The 22,984-nt window shown below is 39.4% G+C and overlaps 1 protein-coding gene across 6 annotated transcripts in view; it reads right to left on the bottom strand.

Annotated features, from left to right (window-relative positions):
- SF3B1 (splicing factor 3b subunit 1) overlaps positions 1–22,984 on the bottom strand; it is a 61,990-nt gene that overhangs the window by 22,746 nt on the left and 16,260 nt on the right. For 3 of the 6 annotated variants that reach the window (XM_049712308.1, XM_033430745.2, XM_049712307.1), the window contains exons 2-4: positions 13,078–13,254; positions 1,544–1,710; positions 102–206 (exon numbers count right to left, since the gene is read on the bottom strand). In XM_049712308.1, coding sequence (XP_049568265.1) covers positions 102–206; positions 1,544–1,710; positions 13,078–13,105 — 300 coding nt within the window. In that variant the 5' untranslated portion in view covers positions 13,106–13,254. Of the gene's footprint in view, positions 1–101; positions 207–1,543; positions 1,711–13,077; positions 13,255–22,984 lie in introns of those variants that run through there. The other 3 variants (XM_004262896.4, XM_049712306.1, XM_033430741.2) reach the window with 3 other exon arrangements.

A 22,984-nucleotide genomic window follows, 5' to 3' on the forward strand; every position in this document is an offset into this window, starting at 1 on the left:
ACTTGATTCCTAAAATATGTGACTTTCCATTGGAATTAAGACGTTCAGTTTTCTTTAGCTGAATAAACTTTGGTTTTGACTTAAAAAAAAAAAAAAATCACCTGTTCTGTTGACTGTGGTATATCATTAAGCAATGCCACAGGGGCATGATATCCTGGCTTCTTCTGACCAAGCAAACTTGTAGATGATGAGTAGTCATCGTCATCCTGCAACGAATGCCCCCAGAAAGCCACAAACAAAAACGTCAGAACTTAAAAACTAGAAAGAACACACAAAGATTCAATATGAAATCAAAAGACAACGTGATGAAACTTGTTAACACTTAGGTTTTTTTTTCAACTCAAAAAGTTAATAAAGAAATTTAGTTCTCTATATTCTTTTAAAAATACTAAACAAGGAATCCTTTCTGTAAATAAAGTAGGTATGGACTAGAAAAACCTGAGCATTTCATCTTCTCACAGAGCGCATGATGAAATTTGTTTTCAAATTTGGAAAATACAAACAGCTTATTTAGAACTCTCCAGTTTCCTTGTCTTTTTAACTTTTTTAAAAAACATGATTTAACCACAGAAACAAGTAAAATGTAATTAATTATAAATGTATTTATTTCCCTAATAGTACGTTTAAACAGAACAATGTTATATTATTATTTTACTAAGGTAAGAAGTGCAACAATGGATAGATCTCAAGATCTTAACAGCTCATTAATTTTATTCAAAAATGAAATGACAACTTCCCGCTCAGCATCTGGAACACAGAGCCATCACTGCCTCTTACCATTAAGGTACGATAATGCAAATATAAGACTGATCAGCTTCTAGAAATTTTGCCTTTAGAACTTTAAAATTTTTCTTAAAAAAAAGTTCTAACCATAAAATTAAATATGGCTTGAATTTCATAAAAATAACAAGTTTCATAATCTATGTACATAGATTACTGAACCACACGAAAATGATCAGCTATTTCACCAAATTTGGATGTTTGAAAATGGTGTGACAAAGTATAAGCTATGTGGACTATATGAAAACACTTTTAAGAGATGTATTTCAAAATGAGAGGCAGTCCCCCTTCAGAGTAACTAAATTAGGCATGAAAAGCCCATTAATATGAGTAACAAGAAAGAGTCCACTCATGTTAAGATGCCAAGGGGGGAAAAAACAGCACCAAGTTTTTTGGAAACAAGTCAGAAATCAAAAGTCACAAGCACAGACGGCTGTTTAAAATGAAGTCACTTCTCACTGGGCTACTCTAGATAGAGCTCAGTAGGTAACAATAAGGATTTAGTTTACAATGGTTAATGATTTCCAGGTGCTTTGCTGGATAAACAAACTAGTTTTAACATAAAGATTCAGAACTGAGCACTTCCAGAAGTTTCTTAGAAGAGAAGGACGCTTTCAACAGTTTTATCCTCCCAAAGGAAGATCTCCCAATCTCTAAGATGTCTCCCCAGATTAAACCAGATGACTCAAAACAGAAGATTCCTTTATATTTCTTGCTCTCCTTCAAAATAATGCTTGGACTGTTTATATACTTTGTAACTTACATCTTCAAGTTCAGTTGCAGCAATAGATGTCACGTATCCAGCAAACCTGCTGTCACTTCCACCATAAATTTCCTGGTCATAATAACCTGTAGAATCAAGGCCCACTCCTTGAGCTTCATCAAGAGCTGCCTTCTTTCCTTGAATTTCTCGAATCTGTGCTTCAATATCTATAACAAAATTAATAAAATCTTCTTAATCTCATTTTCCAAAGAGCACTCAACACAATGCATTTTTCTACTGAGTATTATCAAAAACTCTTCTAAATACAGAAACTTCAAAATAATCATTCCATAAGGGGTTAGAGTAACTATACAAAGTATTGATTTTTAATAAATTTAATACACCTCCACCCAACAGACAATACTTATGCACACAGAGGAGGTGCTTACTACTTCACCAACTACAAGTTACTCTCACCTTAAGAATGGGTTACCAAAGTTCATTATACTACTGCTGAATTCTAAGCTTTTCCTGCTTGAAAAAATAATACTGTTAATGTTGATTAAGGGACCAAGTACAACACTGAAGATTATTTAAACTCAACACTACCAGAAAGGTAAAAACAGTACTGTGGAGAGTGGTTCGCAAACCTAAATGGGCAACAAATCATCTACACGTTCTGATTTTGTTAGAATGCAGCAGGCCTATATCATATCAGACCCAAGTTTCTGCATTCCTAACAAGCTCCTAGGTGATGTCCTAAACATTTTCAACAGCAAAACAATAAAGGATAAAATCTAAATTCTTAAACACGTAATACAGAGCCCTACACAGTTTGGCTGCAACCACCATCACATTAGATTTATGATTAAGAGTCTGAGCTTTAGACTTAAAATGTATGCCTTCAAAGGCTCTTTCTCTGCTAATTAATACGTTATTTAACCTATGTATCTCAGTTTCCTACAACATAAAGTTTTCTTTTAAGGACTGAAGGACATAATGAACATGAAACACTTAAGCATTCAATGAATGAATTAACAATGAATTAACTCTTGCCATGTCTCACTCCCCAAACACCATGTCTAGCCATAGGTCTGACATTCAGAAGATGCACATGGTTGACTTCCCTGGTGGCGCAGTGGTTAAGAATCTGCCTGCAATGCAGGGTTCGACCCCTGGTCTGGGAAGATCCCACATGCCGTGGAGCAACTAAGCCCATGAGCCACGACTGCTGAGCCTGAGCTCTGGAGCCCGGGAGCCACAACTACTGAGCCCATGTGCTGCAACTACTGAAGCCCACACGCCTAGAGCCCATGTGCTGCAACGAGAAGCCACCCCAACGAGAAGCCTGCGCACTGCAACAAAGAATAAGCCCCGCTCGACGCAACTAGAGAAAGCCCATGCACAGCAATGAAGACCCAAAGCAGCCAAAAAAAAAAAAAAAAAAAAAAAAAAAAAAAAAAAAAAGATGCAAATGTGGTGAATGAAGTATCAACTCTTTTCAACTGCTTTTTTAATTTTTCAAGACTGAAAAAAATTAAAGCAGTACAATGAACACCCACACTCTTCACTTACATTCATCAACTGTTTATGTATATAAGACATAAAACAAATACGTGTGTGTACATGCAACTTTTCTAAACCATTTAAAACCCCTAATATTTCAGCATGTATTTCCAGATCTAGAACATTCTCCTACATAAGCACAACAGTATTAACATGCTCAAGAAATTAAACCTAGATATGACATCATCTAAAATACAATCCAGTTTCATATCTCCCCAATGGTCCTACTAACATCCTTCATAGATGGTCCCTTCTTTGATCCATGATCCTATCAAGAACCACACATTGCATTTAGTTGTCATGTCTCTTCAGTCTCCTTTGAATACTGACTAGTCTTCCAACCTTTTTTTAAGTCTTTCCAGACAACAGATAACTTTAAATTACAAACTAACGTTTCATTTTAATAATATGAATAACATATACATGTGTAAAGAGAAAGAGTTTCTACTGCCAGTGATCTGTGGCCTAACAAATAGATGTTTCAATTTGTGCTAGCTTGTGCTAGCTCATTACCTTCAACTGAATTAAGTCATTTAAAAAGCTTTTAAAAGCTCATTTACTAGTTTGCAAGGACCAAAAGGAAAAAATTCAAGTGGCACAAATGGCCAACCACCTCCCCCAGCTAAGGGAGAAAACCTTCTCTAGTTCCTCAAGATGGGGTGTGGTTTAAAGTAGAAAATGTAATAACATTATCTAGTCTGAGGCACAGCTTGTGGGAGCAAGTCTCAGAAATTCAATATAATGCAATAGGGTTAACACTGAAATTAGCAGTCCCAGTTTGTAAACACATCTCAAAATTTTTATACTGTGTCACAGCACCGCCAGCACCACGCATTTTTCCTGCATTTCTCCCCAAAACTGTTACAGCAGCACAGGCAGCCAGGGGCCTCCACCACGATTAATCACAAACAGAAATATCCTCACTTGAGCTGGCTGATTCATTTTACTATTCTCTCTACTGTTGCTTCTGTTTTAAGTATTTATACATATACATATATATATATATGTAAGTTCTAACCCATATTTGCTCCCTTCCCTCACCCCCTAGAACACTTTTTCCCCTGGTATAATACAAGGAAACCTCTCAGGGATTAGCAGATTGGCTAAAGGGTGAGTGGAGATCTACCCTTCTTTTTTTCCTTTTTTGAGCATTTCCATTTCAGCAATGTTTGAAGCTTTTTTTTTTTCCAACCACTAGGTACATGTATCACTTTTAAGTAAATAGGTTCTTTTAAAGAACCACAAATGCTACCGCCATCAGGATCCAGGCAAGAAACATAAACGGGTCAATCAGGCCAGCCAAATAGTATGCCATCTCCCCTCTACAGCATCAGCGTGGTCTACTGACCACTTACATCGAAATCACCTGGGGCACCTGTTACAAGGACAGACTCCTAAGCCTCAAACACACTAAATCAGAACCTCCAATGTATGAGCCCAGGCTTCCACATTATTAATAAACGCCCCAGGAAACTCATACCTAGCCCGTCATCCCTCCATTTCCAGCCCCAGCCCACTCTCACCAGAATCACCAATTTTATACTTTCTTCTAGGTCACATACAACTAAAAAACCAGGAAGGGGAACTGTTTCACAAAAATTGCATCACACCACACCTATCATTGTGCAGTGTGCTGCCCCACCAACACATCAGTTTTATTTTCCTTCTAAAGAACTTGTCCATTATAAGTTTTCAATAGCTATTATCCTTTTTTGGATAATATATTTATTCAGAACTACTTTCATCTACTGAATTTTACCTACTGATTTTATGTCCTTACTGATCAGGAACAGTTTTCTTACAAAGGTACACAAATATTGAATTAGCATTTGTATAAAGCCTGTATGAACTGTGACTGGATACTTATTGAATCAAATGGGGCTAGGCAGCTGTTCATGGTTAAATTCTGAGGGCGAGGTTCATTACTAAATTTCAACAGGTTATGTATATAGTTCAACCAGTTACTATTTCTGTATCTTTGTCTGTATGGATTAAAGTCCAAAAAGCTAGTGGATTTTGTTTTGCATTGTAAACTGCAGCACATTTACAAAAATCGTGTTATCCACAAAATTACAATAGATTCCACAAAACTCAGCAGTTATACAAGTGACAGAATTAAAAACTAGAAAACCCTGTAATTATTTCTTAATAAAACTTGTGCCAAAATACCAAACACAATACAATCAAATATTTATGAGCAAACAAATGTATCAATATGTTCATAAATAAGGTAACTTTGTTTTGTTTCCAAAATAAATAAAATTTGTGGAATACAGCAAAATATTAAGAATTGGTAAAGCTGGGCAATGCGTTACACTATGTTCATAACACTTTTTCCTACACTTCCCTGTATTATATTTCATAATAAAAATGTAACTTTCAATCTGTAGAAGTCATTAAAAGTAATTTTTCTGGGCTTCCTTGGTGGCGCAGTGGTTGAGAGTCCGCCTGCCGATGCAGGGGACATGGGTTCGTGCCCCGGTCCGGGATGGTCCCACATGCCGCGGAGCGGCTGGACCCATGAGCCATGGCCGCTGAGCCTGTGCGTCCGGAGCCTGTGCTCCGCAGCGGTAGGGGCCCCAGCAGTGAGAGGCCCGCGTGCCGCAAAAGAAGAAAAAAAAGAAAAAAAAAGTAAATTTTCTAATTTTTCTCCCAGCAAGGGTTTATAAAAAACTGGGAAAGAGAAAAAAGTTGTCTTTAACTCCTTACTTTCAAAGCTAACACTAAATTACAGCTACTGATATGCAGGTATTCCTGTACTTTCTTAAAATACGAACTAAAAATAATCAAATAGATAATTTCTGATAGCAAACGATGAACGCATAAGACTTGATACCAAGTATGAAAAAAAAATGAGGTGGAATATATTCAAAAGAATAACCAGAGGTCTAAGATATTAAATAAAAAACTTGGACTTCCCTGGTGGCACAGTGGTTAAGAATCCCCCTGCCAGTGCAAGGGACACAGGTTCGAGCCCTGGTCCGGGAAGATCCCACATGCCACGGAGCAACTAAGCCCGTGCGCCACAACTACTGAGCCTGCGCTCTAAAGCCTGCAAGCCACAACTACTGAGCCCAAGTGCCACAACTACTGAAGCTCGAGTGCCTAGAGCCCGTGTTCCACAACAAAGAGAAGCCACCACAACGAAGAGCAGCCCCCACTCGCTGCAACTAGAGAAAGCCCGCACAAAGCAAGAAGATCCAACACAAAGGAAAAAAAAATTTTTTTAATAAAAGACTTGAGGAGGCAAACAAAGAAGGAAATGTTTATGCTAATCTGTCCCCACCTAATCCCTTTCCAATTTAGCATCTCTGTAATTCAAGACATTCAGATGTGAAAATTAAAAAAATGAACACTGTCTGCTAGACACCATAGACTAGGACCGCCTAGTGGCCACACATATGATTGCCAAGAGCTGGCACTCTAATCCACCCAAAACCATAAATATTCCAGCCTTCATGCTGTGCACATCAAGTTTGCGCTTTTTTATTACCAAGTAGCATTCCATTGTACTACAGCGTGTTTACCCATTCTCTATGGGGCATTCAAGTTGTTTGAGTTTGTAGAGGCTGCTGTAAACATCAGTGTACAGGTTTTTGTGTGAACACACGTTTTAATACCACTTGGGTAAATACCTATGAGCAGGATGGCCGGGTCTTATAACAAGTATTTGTTTCATTTTATCACAAACTCTTGGTTTACTTAAGCAAGTTTAAGGACAGAGGAGAACTGAATTATTCTGTTCAACAGAAGAATTTTGAGAAATAAAATGGAGAAGAGGAATTAAGAGAACAAGTAAAATGAAGAAAAGCTGGGGTAAGTAAAATTATAAAATTCCACAGTTTTATGGTGTTAAAGAAAGGGTAACAGAAGGTAGAAACATCTAATATGGATTTCTAAGTTATCTGATTATCTGAATGAAAGCCTCACTTCTGTTCTCCACCCAACCCTACCCCCATCTTCAGTAAAGTCTACTGAGGGGGAAGGAGGCTTCTATAGTAGGACTCTTGGTTACTAATGCTGAACACTTAAAAAGAAAGCAGGGATTCCTTATCTTGACAGCAGATTTGGAATCCTAAAATTAAAATTATGCATAGTCCTTCAAATACCCAGAGTTGGAAGTGGTTAAAAAAAAAAAAAGCCTTAGGCAAGAAATCAAAGTACTAGTTAAGTATTAGACTTTTATTTACCAAAGAGCCTGAAAGAGCCTCACTAAAGGAGGATCCTTGAGGGTAAACGGTCAAGGGGTTTTGACCGGGGTCAAAACGGGGTTTTTCTTAAGTTGGTATTCGTATTTTAAGGCATGTCTATCACTGGGAGTCCAAAAAAAAAAAAAATGACACACACACAAAAAACTATTTCAGGTAGTAGTTAAGTTTATTAGAAAATTTTGAGATTATATTCATTGCCATTAAAATTATAATGGGACGGGCACCTGAGTTTGCAAGTCCTTTGTTAGAGCTCCTTGCCATGGCTAGTCCAACCTAAACCTGAAGTATGATTTCAGAACTGTGCTCACTTCAAAACCCAATAATATTCTTGGAGCTTCCCTTGCTTGTGGGCCTACTGACACCTTGACTGCAGCAGTAGTGGTGGGAGAGTCTAAGAGAAAGTTGTGAGTGTTTTTATTGCCATCTTCTCTTTTCCCTCTAGACTGTGGGAAACTCTACAGGACAAAGATACTGCAACAAATTAATGGCAAGAAAAAGAGATGGAGGAACAAAGATTTTAAGATTAATCACAATGTATGAACTTTATTTGGAACTTGATTCCCAACACTGATGGATATTTTATTATATTAATTTTAGGTGCAATAATGGTATTTTTTTTTTTCTTATTTGGCCACGCCACACAGCTTGTGGGATCTCAGTTCCCCGACCAGGGACTGAACCCGGGCCACGGCAGTGAAAGCACAGAATTTTAACCACTAGACCACCAGGGAACTCCCAACAATGGTATTTTTTAAAGTTGTTACATTTTAGAGATACACACTGAAAAATGTATGGATAAAATGATACATCTTGGATTTGCTTCAAAATAATGGGAAAGGTGGAAAAGACAAGTGAAGAGATTAAACAAAAGTGGCCTTGCCTTTACAACTGTTCAAGCAAGATGATTAGATGATGGGCACAACGTGGGGGTTTATTTTACTATTCTATTTTTGTATATGTTTTCAATTTTCAATAAAAAGTTAAAATTTTTTAAAAGCATAGTTTTAAGTTTCTCCCTTTTTCCTCATTCTTGGTTCTCCTTTCTTCTAACCCTTTGAAACCACACCCTCTGACCCCATGCAACAGAAAATAAAAGCTCTCTCTTCTCTGAAATGGAGTCCTCTGCTACACATAAACAGAGTTTTTTTTAGTTCTTTTACGTAATAACTTTAATCTTAAAAGTTCCAATTCTTTTTCTTTGTCATTTTCTTTCTTTTCCAGCCTTACTGATCTTGCAAATGATGGTAACGTAAAATCTTCTAAATGTTAATATATATATTTTAAAAACTAAATTTGCTCCAATGAGCTACAAAAAATAAATGTTATTATTCAATTGAAACCCCTCTTTTTGGGGAGGAATTCTGATCCTAGGAATATTTTCAACTATCAGAGAACAAATCCTTCCCTAGGAGATAAAAATTAATTAAGTGTGAATTAATGAATAAATTTGTGAACTGGCCCATTTGAAATCTCAATTCACTCAATAAATAAATTTCCACTTTTCATTTACTTAAAAATTACTGTATTACTTTTATAATCCAAAAAATGTGATAACTTAAAATTTAAAATTATAGACATTTTTCTGACATAAATAACTCAAATGTTTTATCTGGGAACTGAGTTTCACATCAAAAGACAGTACTGCTGGAACTAGGGGTCTTTTAAAAGTTGGGCAACATCTAACCTACTGTTTGTATTTTAAACTAAGACCTAAATATCAAACTCTGAGATAAACCACCACTGGTCACATCTGATACACCTGTTTAACTGCTCCCCACCAATTCCATTCTACTGGTTTCCCTTTCTGTGCCTTTTCTTTCTTCTATGTCTCACACATTGCTAAGTCCAGCTTGCAGCACTTCCTCCTCCTTTATTCCTCCTCCTGAGGAATAAAGATAATCTTTATTCCTCATTTTTAATCTGTATTATTTGCAACGTTCTAATTACTGTTCATTATGTGTTACACAGACACAGCCTTTGGATGTTAATCACTCACTGACACCTTTCAGTCTGGCCCATAAGTGACATCTAATCTCCACCAATCAGAAGCAGGTGGTGAGCAAGGATTTCTCAAATATGAGACCTCCAAAAGACATCCAGAAAAATAGAAAGTATATTCTGTATACCAACTCTCAATCTTTTCCTTCAACAAAACCCCACTAGGACAACTAACTATAACGGTAAATTATTTTACTAAACACTACAGATAACAGTTCCTAAATGATTAATTCCTAACTAATATCAATGAAATTAATTCTTAAATAATTCTACAGGAAAAATTTTTTTCAAAATCTTTAAGCAATTTCTTTTCCTTTTTATTTTGACTAGCAACATTCATCCTGAATATCTACAAAACCAAAACAGTAACTATTCTGGACACAGGAAAATAAAAATCTCAGAAGATTCAGAGTAACAAAATGATTATTCCAAGCCATTCTGCAAGCAAGAGACTAAGGGAGAAAACTTTTTCAGCCTTGTGATGCCCCCCAAAATCCATTCAAGGGATAGTGGCAAAACAAGCCAATATATGGGATTTCTGGATAATCCATCTATTTTCCTTTCCGAACAGAAAAGTGTGTATTCTCTCATGGGCCAAAATCACCAACAGCTGAAGAACTGCTGAATGGCAAGATTATGCACATTAATAACTATATACCCTTGACACAATTTAACATGCATAAAGGGATTATATTCAACTTGAATAAGTCCAGCTCTTTTTATATTTCAACACTGGAAAGCATAAGCCACACTGACCCAGGATAAAAAAATTGGGTTGGTTAAAGAGGATGTTAAGGCTTGATCTTAACAGAAATATTTGAAAGGAACATGACAACAAGAAAAAAAAGTTATCAGTTTGGTTCAATGATGGGAAGTAATAGTCTGTGAAAAGAACCACATTGGAAGGTACAACAATAACCTACTTCAGTTTAAAGACAGTATTACTTACCTCACAAGACTCAATTACAAAGTACTGATGCAGCCATTAATTTAACAATAAATTATAAGGTACAAGAGCAATGTCTTTACCAGCAACATTATTTAGAACAAAAAGATTATATAATCTTTATTTAAAAAGGCAACATGATAGACAACTCTAAGACAAAAATTAAACAAGTATTACACATTGTAAAAAGTTTCTCCAGGGAGTTCTCCGGCAGTCCAGTGGTTAGGACTCGGCACTTTTACTGATGTGGCCCATGTTCAACCCCTGGTGCAGTAACTAAGATCCCGCAAGTTGAGCAGCACAGCCCAAAAAAAAAAAAAAAAAAAAAAGTTGCTCCACTGAGGTTCACATTCAAAACCTCCTCTCAACTGCTTCAAGAGCCTAAGAAGTTGCCCTTACTCCCTTTAGGTCATCCTTCACTCTGCAACCAATGACTTTCCTAAATCACAGAAGTAATCTGTTACCTGGGAGAATGAGGAGGGCACTTTATCCTGTAGATATCCGAAGGCCAAAGCGAAACCTAGCTCAGCGTCCAAAGCCTTCCCTAATCTGATGCTAACCTAACATTTCCTCCTCTGAGCTCAGGAGTTCCCAAAATATAAGTCCTACTTCCCACCTATCTTAGCCAAACAGATGTATTCAAACCTACCCAATCGTTCAAGTTTGTGTCCCCTTTCTGTGACACCCTTAATACTTACGGTATAAATTAATCTCTCAATAAGTGTTGATAAAATATTCAGCACTCATCACGCACAAGGTACTGTCGATACCAAAGTACACTTTCTGTACACAACTTCAAAGTGGAAGAGAAAACCTTAACACAATAGAATATTCTAAGTAATAACGATTTATAGAGTGCTGCAGTAGCAGCACAAAAAACAAACACCAAGAAACTAATTCTGCTCCAGGTTATCAGAGATGGCTTAACAAGTGAAAACAGAGATGGACCTTGAAGGACTAGCGTTCTCCAGGAAAATGTCATGAGGAAGGAGCAAGAAACTACGTAACATTCATCACTAACATTCATCCCACTGTATTATACTCCTAAGTGATGGACAATATCTTGTATACAGACGGTATTCAGATGTGAAACTGAATGCTCCAATACTTTCTTTATGGCCTCAGCTAATTCATATTGATAGGAAGCATAATCCCAAATAAGAGCAATTTTGGTAAATGAATTGCAATCTTCTGTAGACCAAAACTTTCAACTGGGTTTCTAAAACGCAGGAAAACTAATCATAACTTTGATTTTCCTATCCAAAAGTATCTTATGATAAAGATACCAATAAACAAGTAATCAAAGCCACAAAATGCCCCAAATAAATAATCTACTCCTGAATAAACAAGAATAGCCAACATCCTTACTTTTTCTAATTATTTTGCAAAAAGTATGTTTGAGATAGTCTAAAGACAGAAATGCCTAAAAAACACTTCAGGGTTAAAACACTGTTTAAATCCCAAATACCTAACAAGAATAATAAAAATATTAAAGTTATTGCCACTTCATTAGCCTGTTTCTTAAGTTGCAGAAAGCTAGACTTCAGTTCCCATAGGTGATACAATTATTAATAGCCCCAACCAACATTTCCAGATGCATCTACTTTTTCCCTCCTTGCATTCTCTTTTCCTGCTACAGCCAACCACTCAAACACATCTTTCACGACTCACTGCCTAGGTACAAGATGGTCTCTCGGACTCAAATGTCCTCCCCTAATTTAAAACCGATTGATCCTTTTAGACCAGGGACACCTCACCTCCTCTATGAAACAGCCCTAAGTATAAATTAATTACTCCGTTCGTTACCCAGGTTCCCAGAACATGTTGCTTATACTTTTTTTAAGCATTCATTTGCCTCATATAAAAATGAAGATGTATACATATCTGTTTCCCCACTAGGCTGTAAAACTTGATGGCCTTAGTCTTCATTACCTCTCACAGACTAACCCCGAGCCAGGAACCTAGAAACGATGTGTGAAATAGTGACTCTTGGAAGCTCGTGTTTGATGAAAATTTCAGATTCCAAGTCAGAAATCAAGGAATGCAGCTCCAACTTCCCATGCCTCATCTTTTCTCAACAGTGACCCTACTTCCTGTCATTTCTGGATACTCCCTGACGGGGGACTCCAGCCTATTCCCAACATTTTCCTAATGCATACTCTGTATTCCACAAAACGACCAACTACTTCAAATGCTTTGGCCATTAACGTGCCTTTCTCTCTTCCACCTATAATATGGTAGGAAGAAAAAGCCCTTTGCTTTCTTTGGAGGAAGAAAACGACCCATATTATACTAAAAGTGATCCAGGGAGGGAAAAACTACCAGATTTTATTCCCAAATCATTTCGAACAACAACAAAAAAAAACCGAGGTAAGTATCTTGGACGCCTGAAGTCATGCAGATTAACCAAGGTTAAGAGTAATGGGCCTCAGTCTGACTAAACTCGACTGAAGGCTGCCCGGAAAGCGGCTGCCGTATTTCAGTGCTTTTCTGGCTCTCCCATGCACAAACTATGCCAACGGCAGTTCCGAGAGGTGAGGAAGACTTTGTTCCCACGCGCTCTTCCCCGCTCCCTTGCCCAAGAATCTTCCTCAGAGAGCCGTTTAACGAGGCCCCCGGGTCAGAGAAAAAAAGCAACGCTGAAGCAGCAGCTCCCGAACACTGAACAAAGCGCCTGTCGGGGGTGTACGAGTAGGACGCCATTACGCGGGGCAGTGGCCTGCGCCGCTGGCGCCGAGCAGACGACGCGGGCCCTGAAGAGCGGGCTGGGGCCCCCAGAAAAGGAACCACAGGAAGAGGCAAAAACCTAGGAAGCCAAAGTCTTAGCAGGTTGGGCAGCGGAGAACCTACGTAACAAGGAAAAGACCGCTTACCTTCGTGGGTTTTCGCGATCTTCGCCATTTTGTCCACTCGAACACACAGACGGAACTGGCGCTCCCAAGAACTTCCGCTCGTCGCCGCTGCCACGGAGAAAAACAGCTGGGGGCCGCTCTCCACGCAAGCGCCAAGCGGGAGCGCGCTCCGTCGATGACACGTGACAGAACAGCCACCTAGATAGAACAGAGAGGTGCATTGTGGGTGGAGGGAGGAGCCAGGGTGGGGTCCGGAGGCGGTTTTCCCGGTAAACCAGAAAAGGGTTAGGTGAGCCTTGGTTCCTTAATGTGAGTAACTCTGCCCTGGAGTAAAGTGGATTACACCAGGGTATACCAGGGCAGTTAAAAACAGTCACTGAAAGAAACATTACGGTTTCAGGGCTGGGAGAAGCCTCAGGCCTTCAATCCCTTCCTCCAAATTCACCGGACCGGCGTTCTGGAGCCAAACAAAAGCTTTCTTTAGCATGTCTCAGATGTTGCAGTGCTTAGTTGCAGAAACAGTTACAACAGTCTCATCCCTCGCGCTGTAATTCAAGGTCATTTTTCTTTTTTTCTAAATACCATTTGGATAGGAGTTTCGTCTACAATATACGTTCCCAAACACTACTGAAATTCACATAAAGTTGGTAAATTGTTGCTAATTCCATAAATCCCATAAAGTGGATAAACTGTGGCTAATCCCATTTAAGAAATGAGAGAAAAAACTAGGGCGGGGGGTATATATAAATTGTGCAATATCACACAGTTATTAAGTTACACAGCAGGAACTCTGCCAGTCTTTTAAAGCCTCTTTAAACTTTCTGAGTTCTTAGAAAAGCCCTGATTGTCAGCATTAACACTAATGAAATGCCTCTCTTAATCCTAAACGTCATTCCTAAATCAGGAATTTTTAAAAGATAAAAATACAGCGGTGGGGTGGATAGGGAAGGTGGGAGGGGGACACAAGAGGGAGGAGATACGGGGATATATGTATATTTATAGCTGATTCACTTTCTTATGAAGCAGAAACTAACACCATTGTAAAGCAATTATACTTCAATAAAGATGTGAAAAATAAATAAATAAAATATATGCTAAAAAAAATACAGTGGTCTTTTTTCTTCTAAGCATCAGCTATACGAGCAGAGCATAAGCTTGTATTGTCACACTGGCCTTGGACTCTGAAGAACAAAAGAACTTAAGAGGGAAGTTGGTACTGGAAGCAGCCTTGTAAAGCAGGTAAGGGTCAGGTTATAGCTATCACAAAGAAAACAGTTTACCTTGCTGTGTGACTGACTCAATACAAATATGTAGTAGAAACTTTAGTAACAAAAAAGTGAGATTTTTTTATTAGCATCAATGAAAAAATCAATTTGATGGGTTAAAGTTTTCATTTGTTTGATTTAATTGTTTTAATTTAGGTTAAACAGTAGCCGGAGGAAGAAGGGGATGAGATAAGAGAGGAACATGTAGATTATGCCTATTGTTGGTAAGTTCTAGTTCTTGGATTGTCAGAGGGTCCACAAACATTCCTTAAATGGTTTATAACCTACACATAGATTACGTATATTCTTTTATAGATACAAAATAGCATATTTTAAAATAATAAAAGAAAATGAATAAGAAATAATGAATTAGAAAAGGGTGTTATATGTCCATCAATAACCAACAAGCTAAAAGAATTCATCCATGTTGGCAAAAAGATTGCAGGTATGTTGCATTTCTTGATTCATGATTTTTTATCTTAAATTCGTTTATACAAGACAATCACAGTCATGTAAAAATATATGAAAAGGAAATTCACCAAAATGTTAATAGTGGATATTTGTGAATGATGGAATTTTGAGTGTTTTTTTCTTTATAATTTTTAGTATTTTCCAGATACTCCGCTATGAGCATGTATTATCTTTATAAACAGAAAAAAATAAATGAAAAGCATTTGTAACACTATGTTTTGTCACATGTCCTTTGTCTTTCCAAGATAAAAGCTGTGCCTGCTGGCCACTTTGTATTATGTGCATATTTCTCTAGGTTCCTCGGTATTAAGTTACTTTTGTAGGGCAAGGACATATATTGGGTAGTGAGGTATGAGAGACTTTGCCAAAGATCAAGTGAGACTCCCTTCTCTTAATCTTCTAAAAGATGAATTGTCTTTAATAAAAGAATGACTTGGATTTTTACACAGTAAGAAACAAGAGTTTTTTTAATAAGTACCCTTTACTTTCCATTTCCAAAATTAATAAATAATAATCAGATATTATTTAAAATGGATTTCCTACCCTTTTCTGGTAAGGTTTCTTAATTTCAAAAGTCAGAAGGGGTTATCTCCCCTCCCTTTTATAACCTAAACCATTGAGAATGATGACACCCAAGTAAAAGGAAAGTCCTTTCCTTTTCTTATCAAGGACACTTGCAGGCTTGCTTTTCCTAATCTCAAAAAACTATTGGACTTCCCTGGTGGCACAGTGGTTAAGGATACACCTGCCGGGCTTCCCTGGTGGCGCAGTAGTTGAGAGTCCGCCTGCCAATGCAGGGGACACGGGTTCGTGCCCCGGTCTAGGAAGATCCCACATGCCGCGAAGTGGCTGGGCCCGCGAGCCATGGCCACTGAGCCTGCGTGTCCGGAGCCTATGCTCCGCAACGGGAGAGGCCACAACAGTGAGAGACCCGCGAACCCAAAAAAAAAAAGAATCCACTTGCCAATGCAGGGGACAGGGGTTCAATCCCTGGCCTGGGAAGATCCCACATGCCACGGAGCAACTAAGCCCGTGCACCACAACTACTAAGCCTGGGCTCTAGAGCCCACGAGCCACAACTACTGGAGCCTGCACGTCTACAGCCCCTGCTCCTCAACAAAGAGGAGCCTGCGCACTGCATCGAAGAGTAGCCCCCTCTCGCCACACTAGAGAAAGCCCGCGCACAGCAACAAAGACCCAACACAGCCAAAAATAAATAAATTTATTTTTAAAAAATATTGCAAAGTAGCAAGTATACATAATTTTTCTGGACAAAAACCAAGATACAATAATTTTTCAGAATGTTAAGTGCTAGCTGTAACTGCACAAATTACCTTTGGAGATAAAGCTACAAAGGCCTGGAAGCTCCATGCTATTGGAAAACCAGTGACAATTTATCAAGCCCATCTTTTCAGAGATAAAGGGACTGTCACAGGATAAATGGACCACAATCTTAATGTGTAATGTTGAGCTTTCCAGAAATCTATATCAGAGGGACATCAGACTCTACCTACCCCAGGCCAAAACTCTACTTCCATCTGCCTTTCAGTTATGTCTAAACTTCCAAAACTATAGTTTTATTTCTGAATATGCCAAGTTCTGAATATACCAGTCAATGTGCCTGTCATGCCTGACTTTCCCTTCTAGCTTCAACTGACCTCACCAAACTCTCTATTTAGGGGAACAGCACTGGGTTGTTCTGGAAGAGACAGGCACCTGGCCAGCTACCTAGAACCTGGCCTGGAATACAGTGTGTACACCCTGTCCATAAACAAAGGAAATTATTGGCTAAGCCAAGATTCCTTCTCCTGGAAATTTTAACTTGAAGTATGAAATGAACTTGCTAGTTGCTATTGAAACAGAAAGAATCAGAGGAAATTGTCACTTCCTCTGAAGAATCATGAACTCCTATTGCTTGAGTCCCCACCACTTCCTTGAATCCAGAATCACCTCCAGCTCCAAGCTTCCAAAGGCTCATTCTTTAAATAATACTGCTTTTCTTGAACTAGCTTGGGTGATTGCTCTTCCTTTCAGCTATACCAGGCCTAACTAGAACAGAAGAGCATATATTAATATATGTGTGCCGACCTCCTAGAGAAATGGAAATAAAAACAAAAATAAACAAATGGGACCTAATGAAACTTCAAAGCTTTTGCACAGCAAAGGAAACCATAAACAAGACCAAAAGACAACCCTCAGAATGGGAGAAAATATTTGCAAATGAAGCAACTGACAAAGGATTAATCTCCAAAATTTATAAGCAGCTCATGCAGCTTAATAACAAAAAAACAAACAAACAAATCCAAAAATGGGCAGAAGACCTAAATAGACATTTCTCCAAAGAAGATATACAGACTGCCAACAAACACATGAAAGAATGCTCAACATGGGCTTCCCTGGTGGCGCAGTGGTTGAGAGTCCACCTGCCAATGCAGGCGACACGGGTTCGTGTCCCAGTCCGGGAAGATCCCACATGCCGCGGAGCGGCTGCGCCTGTGGGCCGTGGCCACTGAGCCTGCGCGTCCTGAGCCTGTTGCTCCGCAACGGGAGAGGCCGCAACAGGGAGAGGCCTGCGTACCACAAAAAAAAAAAAGAATGCTCAACATCACTAATCATTAGAGAAATGCAAATCAAAACTACAATGAGATATCATCTCACACCAGTCAGAATGGCCATCATCAAAAAATCTAGAAACAATAAATGCTGGAGAGGGTGTGGAGAAAAGGGAACCCTCTTGCACTGTTGGTGGGAATGTAAATTGATACAGCCACTGTGGAGAACAGTATGGAGGTTCCTTAAAAGACTACAAATAGAACTACCATATGACCCAGCAATCCCACTAATGGGCATATACCCTGAGAAACCCATAATTCAAAAAGAGTCATGTACCAAAATGTTCATTGCAGCTCTATTTACAATAGCCCGGAGATGGAAACAACCTAAGTGTCCATCATCGGATGAATGGATAAAGAAGATGTGGCACATATATACAATGGAATATTACTCAGCCATAAAAAGAAACGAAATTGAGCTATTTGTAATGAGGTGGATGGACCTAGAGTCTGTCATACAGAGTGAAGTAAGTCAAAAAGAGAGAGACAAATACCGTATGCTAACACATATATATGGAATTTAAGAAAAAAAAATGTCATGAAGGACCTAGGGGTAAGACAGGAATAAAGACACAGACCTACTAGAGAATGGACTTGATATGGGGAGGGGGAAGGGTAAGCTGTGATAAAGCGAGAGAGAGGCATGGACATATATACACTACCAAACGTAAGGTAGATAGCTAGTGGGAAGCAGCTGCATAGCACAGGGAGATCAGCTCAGTGCTTTGTGACCACCTAGAGGGGTGGGAGGGAGGGAGATGCAAGAGGGAAGAGATAGGGGAACATATGTATATATATAACTGATTCATTTTGTTGTAAAGCAGAAACTAACACACCATTGTAAAGCAATTATACTCCAATAAAGATGTTTAAAAAAATAAAAGCAAAAAAGCCCCCCAAAAATATGTGTGAATTCATTAACTAGCTTCTGTTTCTAGCTAAAAGTCAGCTGAGAGCTGTCTTTGATTCATAGTAGTGAAATACCTAGATTCAGAGCATAAGTCAAGTAGGTGTTCCAGATAGCTAAGAGGATTGTGTCTCAGAAGCATCAGATACCTAGAATGCTGTGATGGTCTTCTAATGTGTCAACTTGACTAAGCTACAGTCCCGTTATTCATACAGATACTAACATTGGTGTTGCTATGAAGGCCTTGTGGATATGCTTTAAGTCCATAATAACTGACTTTAAGTAAAGGAGATTGTCCTAGATAATCTGGGTGGGTCTAATTCAATTGGTTGAAAGGTCTTGAGAGCAGAACTGAGGCTTCCCTGAATAAGAAAATTCCATCCGTGGATGGCAACTTCAGCCTATGCCAGAGAGTTCCAGCCTGCTCTTACTGATGGCCTGCCCTATAGATTTTGGACCTGCTTATTAGCCAGTGCCCACAATCGTGTAAACCAATTCCTTGCAATAAATGTCTTAATATGTATCTCCTACTGGTCTGTTTATCCAGTTGAACCCTCATTAAAACAAATGCTAAAGGTAAATTTCACCATTCATTTATTCAAAAAATATTTGAAGACCTATCAATAAATATTCAGCAAGAACCCATCATGTATCAGACATTACTTTAGATGCTGGGAATACAATGTTGAACAAGATACTGTCCTCACTGGGACTTCCCTGGCGCTCCAGTGGTTAAGACTCCACACTTCCAGTGCTTCCACTGTAGAGGGCGCGGGTTCCATCCCTGGTGGGGGACTAGGATCCCACACGCCACACACCACAGCTAAATAAATAAATAAATAAAAAGATACTCTCCTCACGGAGATCAGATTCTTTGAGGGAGAGGGATTAAAAATCTATGTGTGATTATATAATTTCAGATACTATCAAGTGCTATGAAGAAAAATAAGGCAAAGTAAGGGGGGAGTGGGCAGGGTGGCAGGATAGACAGAAAAGGCAAGATGTCTGTGAGGATGACATCAGAGCAGATACCTAAATGAAGTATGGGAATGAGTATGCCAGATGTAGCAAGTGCCAATGTTCCAAGGTGAGAGTGAACTTGGGGTGTTCCAAGAACAGCAAGAAGGCTGGTGTGTCTAGAGTGGAGTAAGGGGGAGAAGAGTAGCATAAGATGAGGCCAGGTACCTGTGGTACCTGGCAATACTACATTGCTGAATGGTTAAATTAATATTGAATGAAGGAATCTGCCAAACTTTCCTGTTCTGTACTGTCTCTGCTAGCTTACAAAGAGACCTGCCACATAATTTTTGCTACGGGATTCTCAATGATAGATGTACCAAACAAGAGCAGGAAACACTGTCACTAATGACTCAGCTTAGGATGGCTGTTTTCACTAGCTGAACTAAGAAACTGGCTGAGGTGGGAGGTCAGGACCAGAGAAACAGGATTTGTGAAAGAGGGTAAGGGATGTTGGACAGACTAGGGTCCTTAGGTCAATGACAGGTGATCTGCTGTAGGCAGGTACCAGAGTCAACCTAGATATGTTGGCAGTAATAACAATAGTAGTACAAAGCTGGCAGGTGATCTGCTGTAGGCAGGTACCAGAGTCAACCTAGATATGTTGGCAGTAATAACAACAATAGTAGTACAAAGCTGGCAGTTTTTGATGTCACCCCAAACCCAAAGAGACCTACTAGGCAGAGTATTCTTTCCTAGTGATGGGAGGTACAAGATGCAATAGCTTGTCCTTTACTTTGGAGGGGATGTCCAGGGATGCCCCAGGCCACTACGCCCCTAACACAGTGGTTCTCAACTGGGAGTGATTTTGTCTTCCAGGGATACTTGTCAATGTCTTCAGATATTTTTGGTTGTCACAACCTAATCCTCTTTTCCTAGAAGGTCCTCCTTCCTATTCCCACCCCCATCTCCTGTACTCTCTTTCACCTGGCTTACTCCTCATCCCATAAAACTGACCCAGTGTCGCCCCACCCAGGAAATCTCACCGGAGGAGTGAGATATAGATAGCATGCTTTGATACTGCCCTCGTCCTTAAATACCACAAACATCTCTAACTACTCTAGCCATTTTGTATTATAATTGTTTCTATGTGTCTTTCTCCCTGAACTGGCTTGTAACACCTAAAGCAAGGTAAAGTGAGCAATTACTGGCATCTAGAGCATAGGATACTGCTCAATATCATAAGTTCCACAGGAAAGCTCCCCACAACAGAAGTTTCTGGCCCAGAATGTCAATAGTGCCACCCTGGGAAATCCTGCCCTAAAAATATCACTAACGAAGCAGACCTTAATTTTCATTGGGTTTATCTCCTACCCTCTGGAATATGTATGTCTTTCCAAGGCCTCCAATGTACCTACCATTTCCTGGTCATTTAGTCTGATTAACATGATTAACACAATGCCATCCATATGATGGACTGATATGACGTTCTGCTGTCCAGGTCCTTTAAGACTATATTATGATAGGGACTTCCCTGGTGGTCCAGTGGTTAAGACTCTGTGCTCCCAATGCAGGGGGCCTGGTTTCGATCCCTGGTCAGGGAACTAGATCCAGCATGCCACAGCTAAAAGATCCCACATGCCGCAACTAAAGATCCCACATGCAGCGACTAAATATCCCGCATGCTGCAACTAAAATCCCACATGCTGCAACTAAAGATCCCGCAATCAACAACTAAATATCTCGCATGTGGCAATGAAGATCCCACGTGCTGCAACTAAGACCCAGCACAGCCAAATAAATAAATTAATATTTTTTAAAAAAGAAAAACTTTAAAAAAGGACTATATTATAATAGAGTTATTATGATAGACCATATTATGGGAGAGTTAAACCAGGAGTAAAACCTAAAATGTATACTCCTGTGCAGTTCAAGAAAATGAATACTGTTATAAATCCTTATTGTTAGGGATGGAAAACAACTCTTTCATCAAATCAGTACCTGCTTACCATGTACTTGAAGTCACATTAATCTGCTCTAGCTACCACCTCTAGCACAGCAACTGCAACTGGGGCTACTACTTGGCTGAAATTGTGATAGTTTACTGTCATCCTCCAGGGTCTGTGCAGCCTTTGTAAGGGTCAGACTTCAGTTTAGACATGATGAGGACCACAGCCCTTGCATTCTTCAGGTCTTTAAGGCACTAATCTCTGCCATACTTCCTAGAGTATGATAATGTTTTCTATCTACCATCATGGCAGAGTGTGAGGGAAGCTGTTCATTAGCCTTCCCTACTATGTTCTTATTCCAGGAACCAATACGACAGTTTAGCCAACTTCTAACTATATTCATTCCAATTAAACATTTGGGAACTTGGGAAATGACACTTGGCACTATGAACCAGACCTGGGCCCAGACTCCATTTATAACCCTAGATTCCCACTCTAACAGGGACTATTACGACTCTTTGGGTATCAATGTCAACTTGTACAGGGTCCACAGCACTCAAAACATTTGGTGATTCCACTTTTCCCAATGAACAGTTACCAGAGCAAATGATAGGTGCCTTTGGAGAAGTACGAGGGGATTCATTAACACATCCTTACCATAGTGTTACATGGTCCTGCTTCCTGGGGACCTAGCTTCTCTTTCAATCAAATGGTCTCAAATCAGAGTTCTACATCTGAAAACTAGCTCAGGCATGGAAACTATTAAAGGATCAGTTTTTGAAAAATTTTTACTGGAATAGCTGCCTTCAGGCTCCTGAACATCCAACCTTGATTTCTCTTGGTTGTATAGATTGAGCAACATCGTTGTAGGCTGCCCATCAATCTTGCCTCTAAGGACACCCTGTTGCATTAACAATCTCTGTATCTTTCCCCAGGTCAGGACCCCCGACGCAGCCATTTCGACCTTGTGCTAATTATAATTGTACCCACCTTGCTTCTGAGGGTGAAGCATCACCACTTGGCCTCTATTTTGGGATCCCATCATCCCCACTCCTTTCATGGAGCCAAGCTATGTAACTTTTTCTGTTACTATCACCTGGGGCCTGTAAAGGACAGTTACCATGAGTAACAGTGCTGTGCTGAGCCATGTTGCAGTCTGAGGCAGAAGGAAAAATCAGTAATATTGATCCTGTCTTTAAAATTTTGACATTTGTTCATCATGCACTTTTCTGCATTAGTATTATTGTTTAAATACCATATTAAAATATTATTTATCTTGGTTACTGAGATTTTTGGCACCCCCTTAAATTCTGAACCTGAGGCCTCAATCCTGTTCAGTGATGCTGGTGCCTGCCCCTTTCACATTTCTTATTGCTTTAGGGAAAAGAGTATCCTCTGAGCCTTCCCGTGGAGCACAGTCACCTTCTAAGTTTTCCAGCCTTAGTGTAGAATACCTACTCTAGCATACCCACCTCTCTGAGCCTTTTGATCCCTTCTTCCACAATCTTCCACAGTAGTTCTGCCACTTCTACACCACTTAATGTGAGTCATCCCAGTAGAGTGTTAGCACTGCCTCCCCTGGTCCTTGTCAGCGTATTCCATATAATGGGATAGTACTCCCATATTGATAAATCCTCCCTATTCATTACCTTCTGCTACCCAGCCCTACCCCTTGATCTGAGACCCTCAAAAGTTAGTTCCTTATGTCATCCTCCAGCTCCTGCTGGTACATATTAGCTAGGTCCTTTGACTCCTTTGAGGTGTCCC

This window comes from Orcinus orca, chromosome 7, assembly GCF_937001465.1.
Source record: "Orcinus orca chromosome 7, mOrcOrc1.1, whole genome shotgun sequence".
Taxonomy (NCBI): Eukaryota; Metazoa; Chordata; class Mammalia; order Artiodactyla; family Delphinidae; genus Orcinus; species Orcinus orca.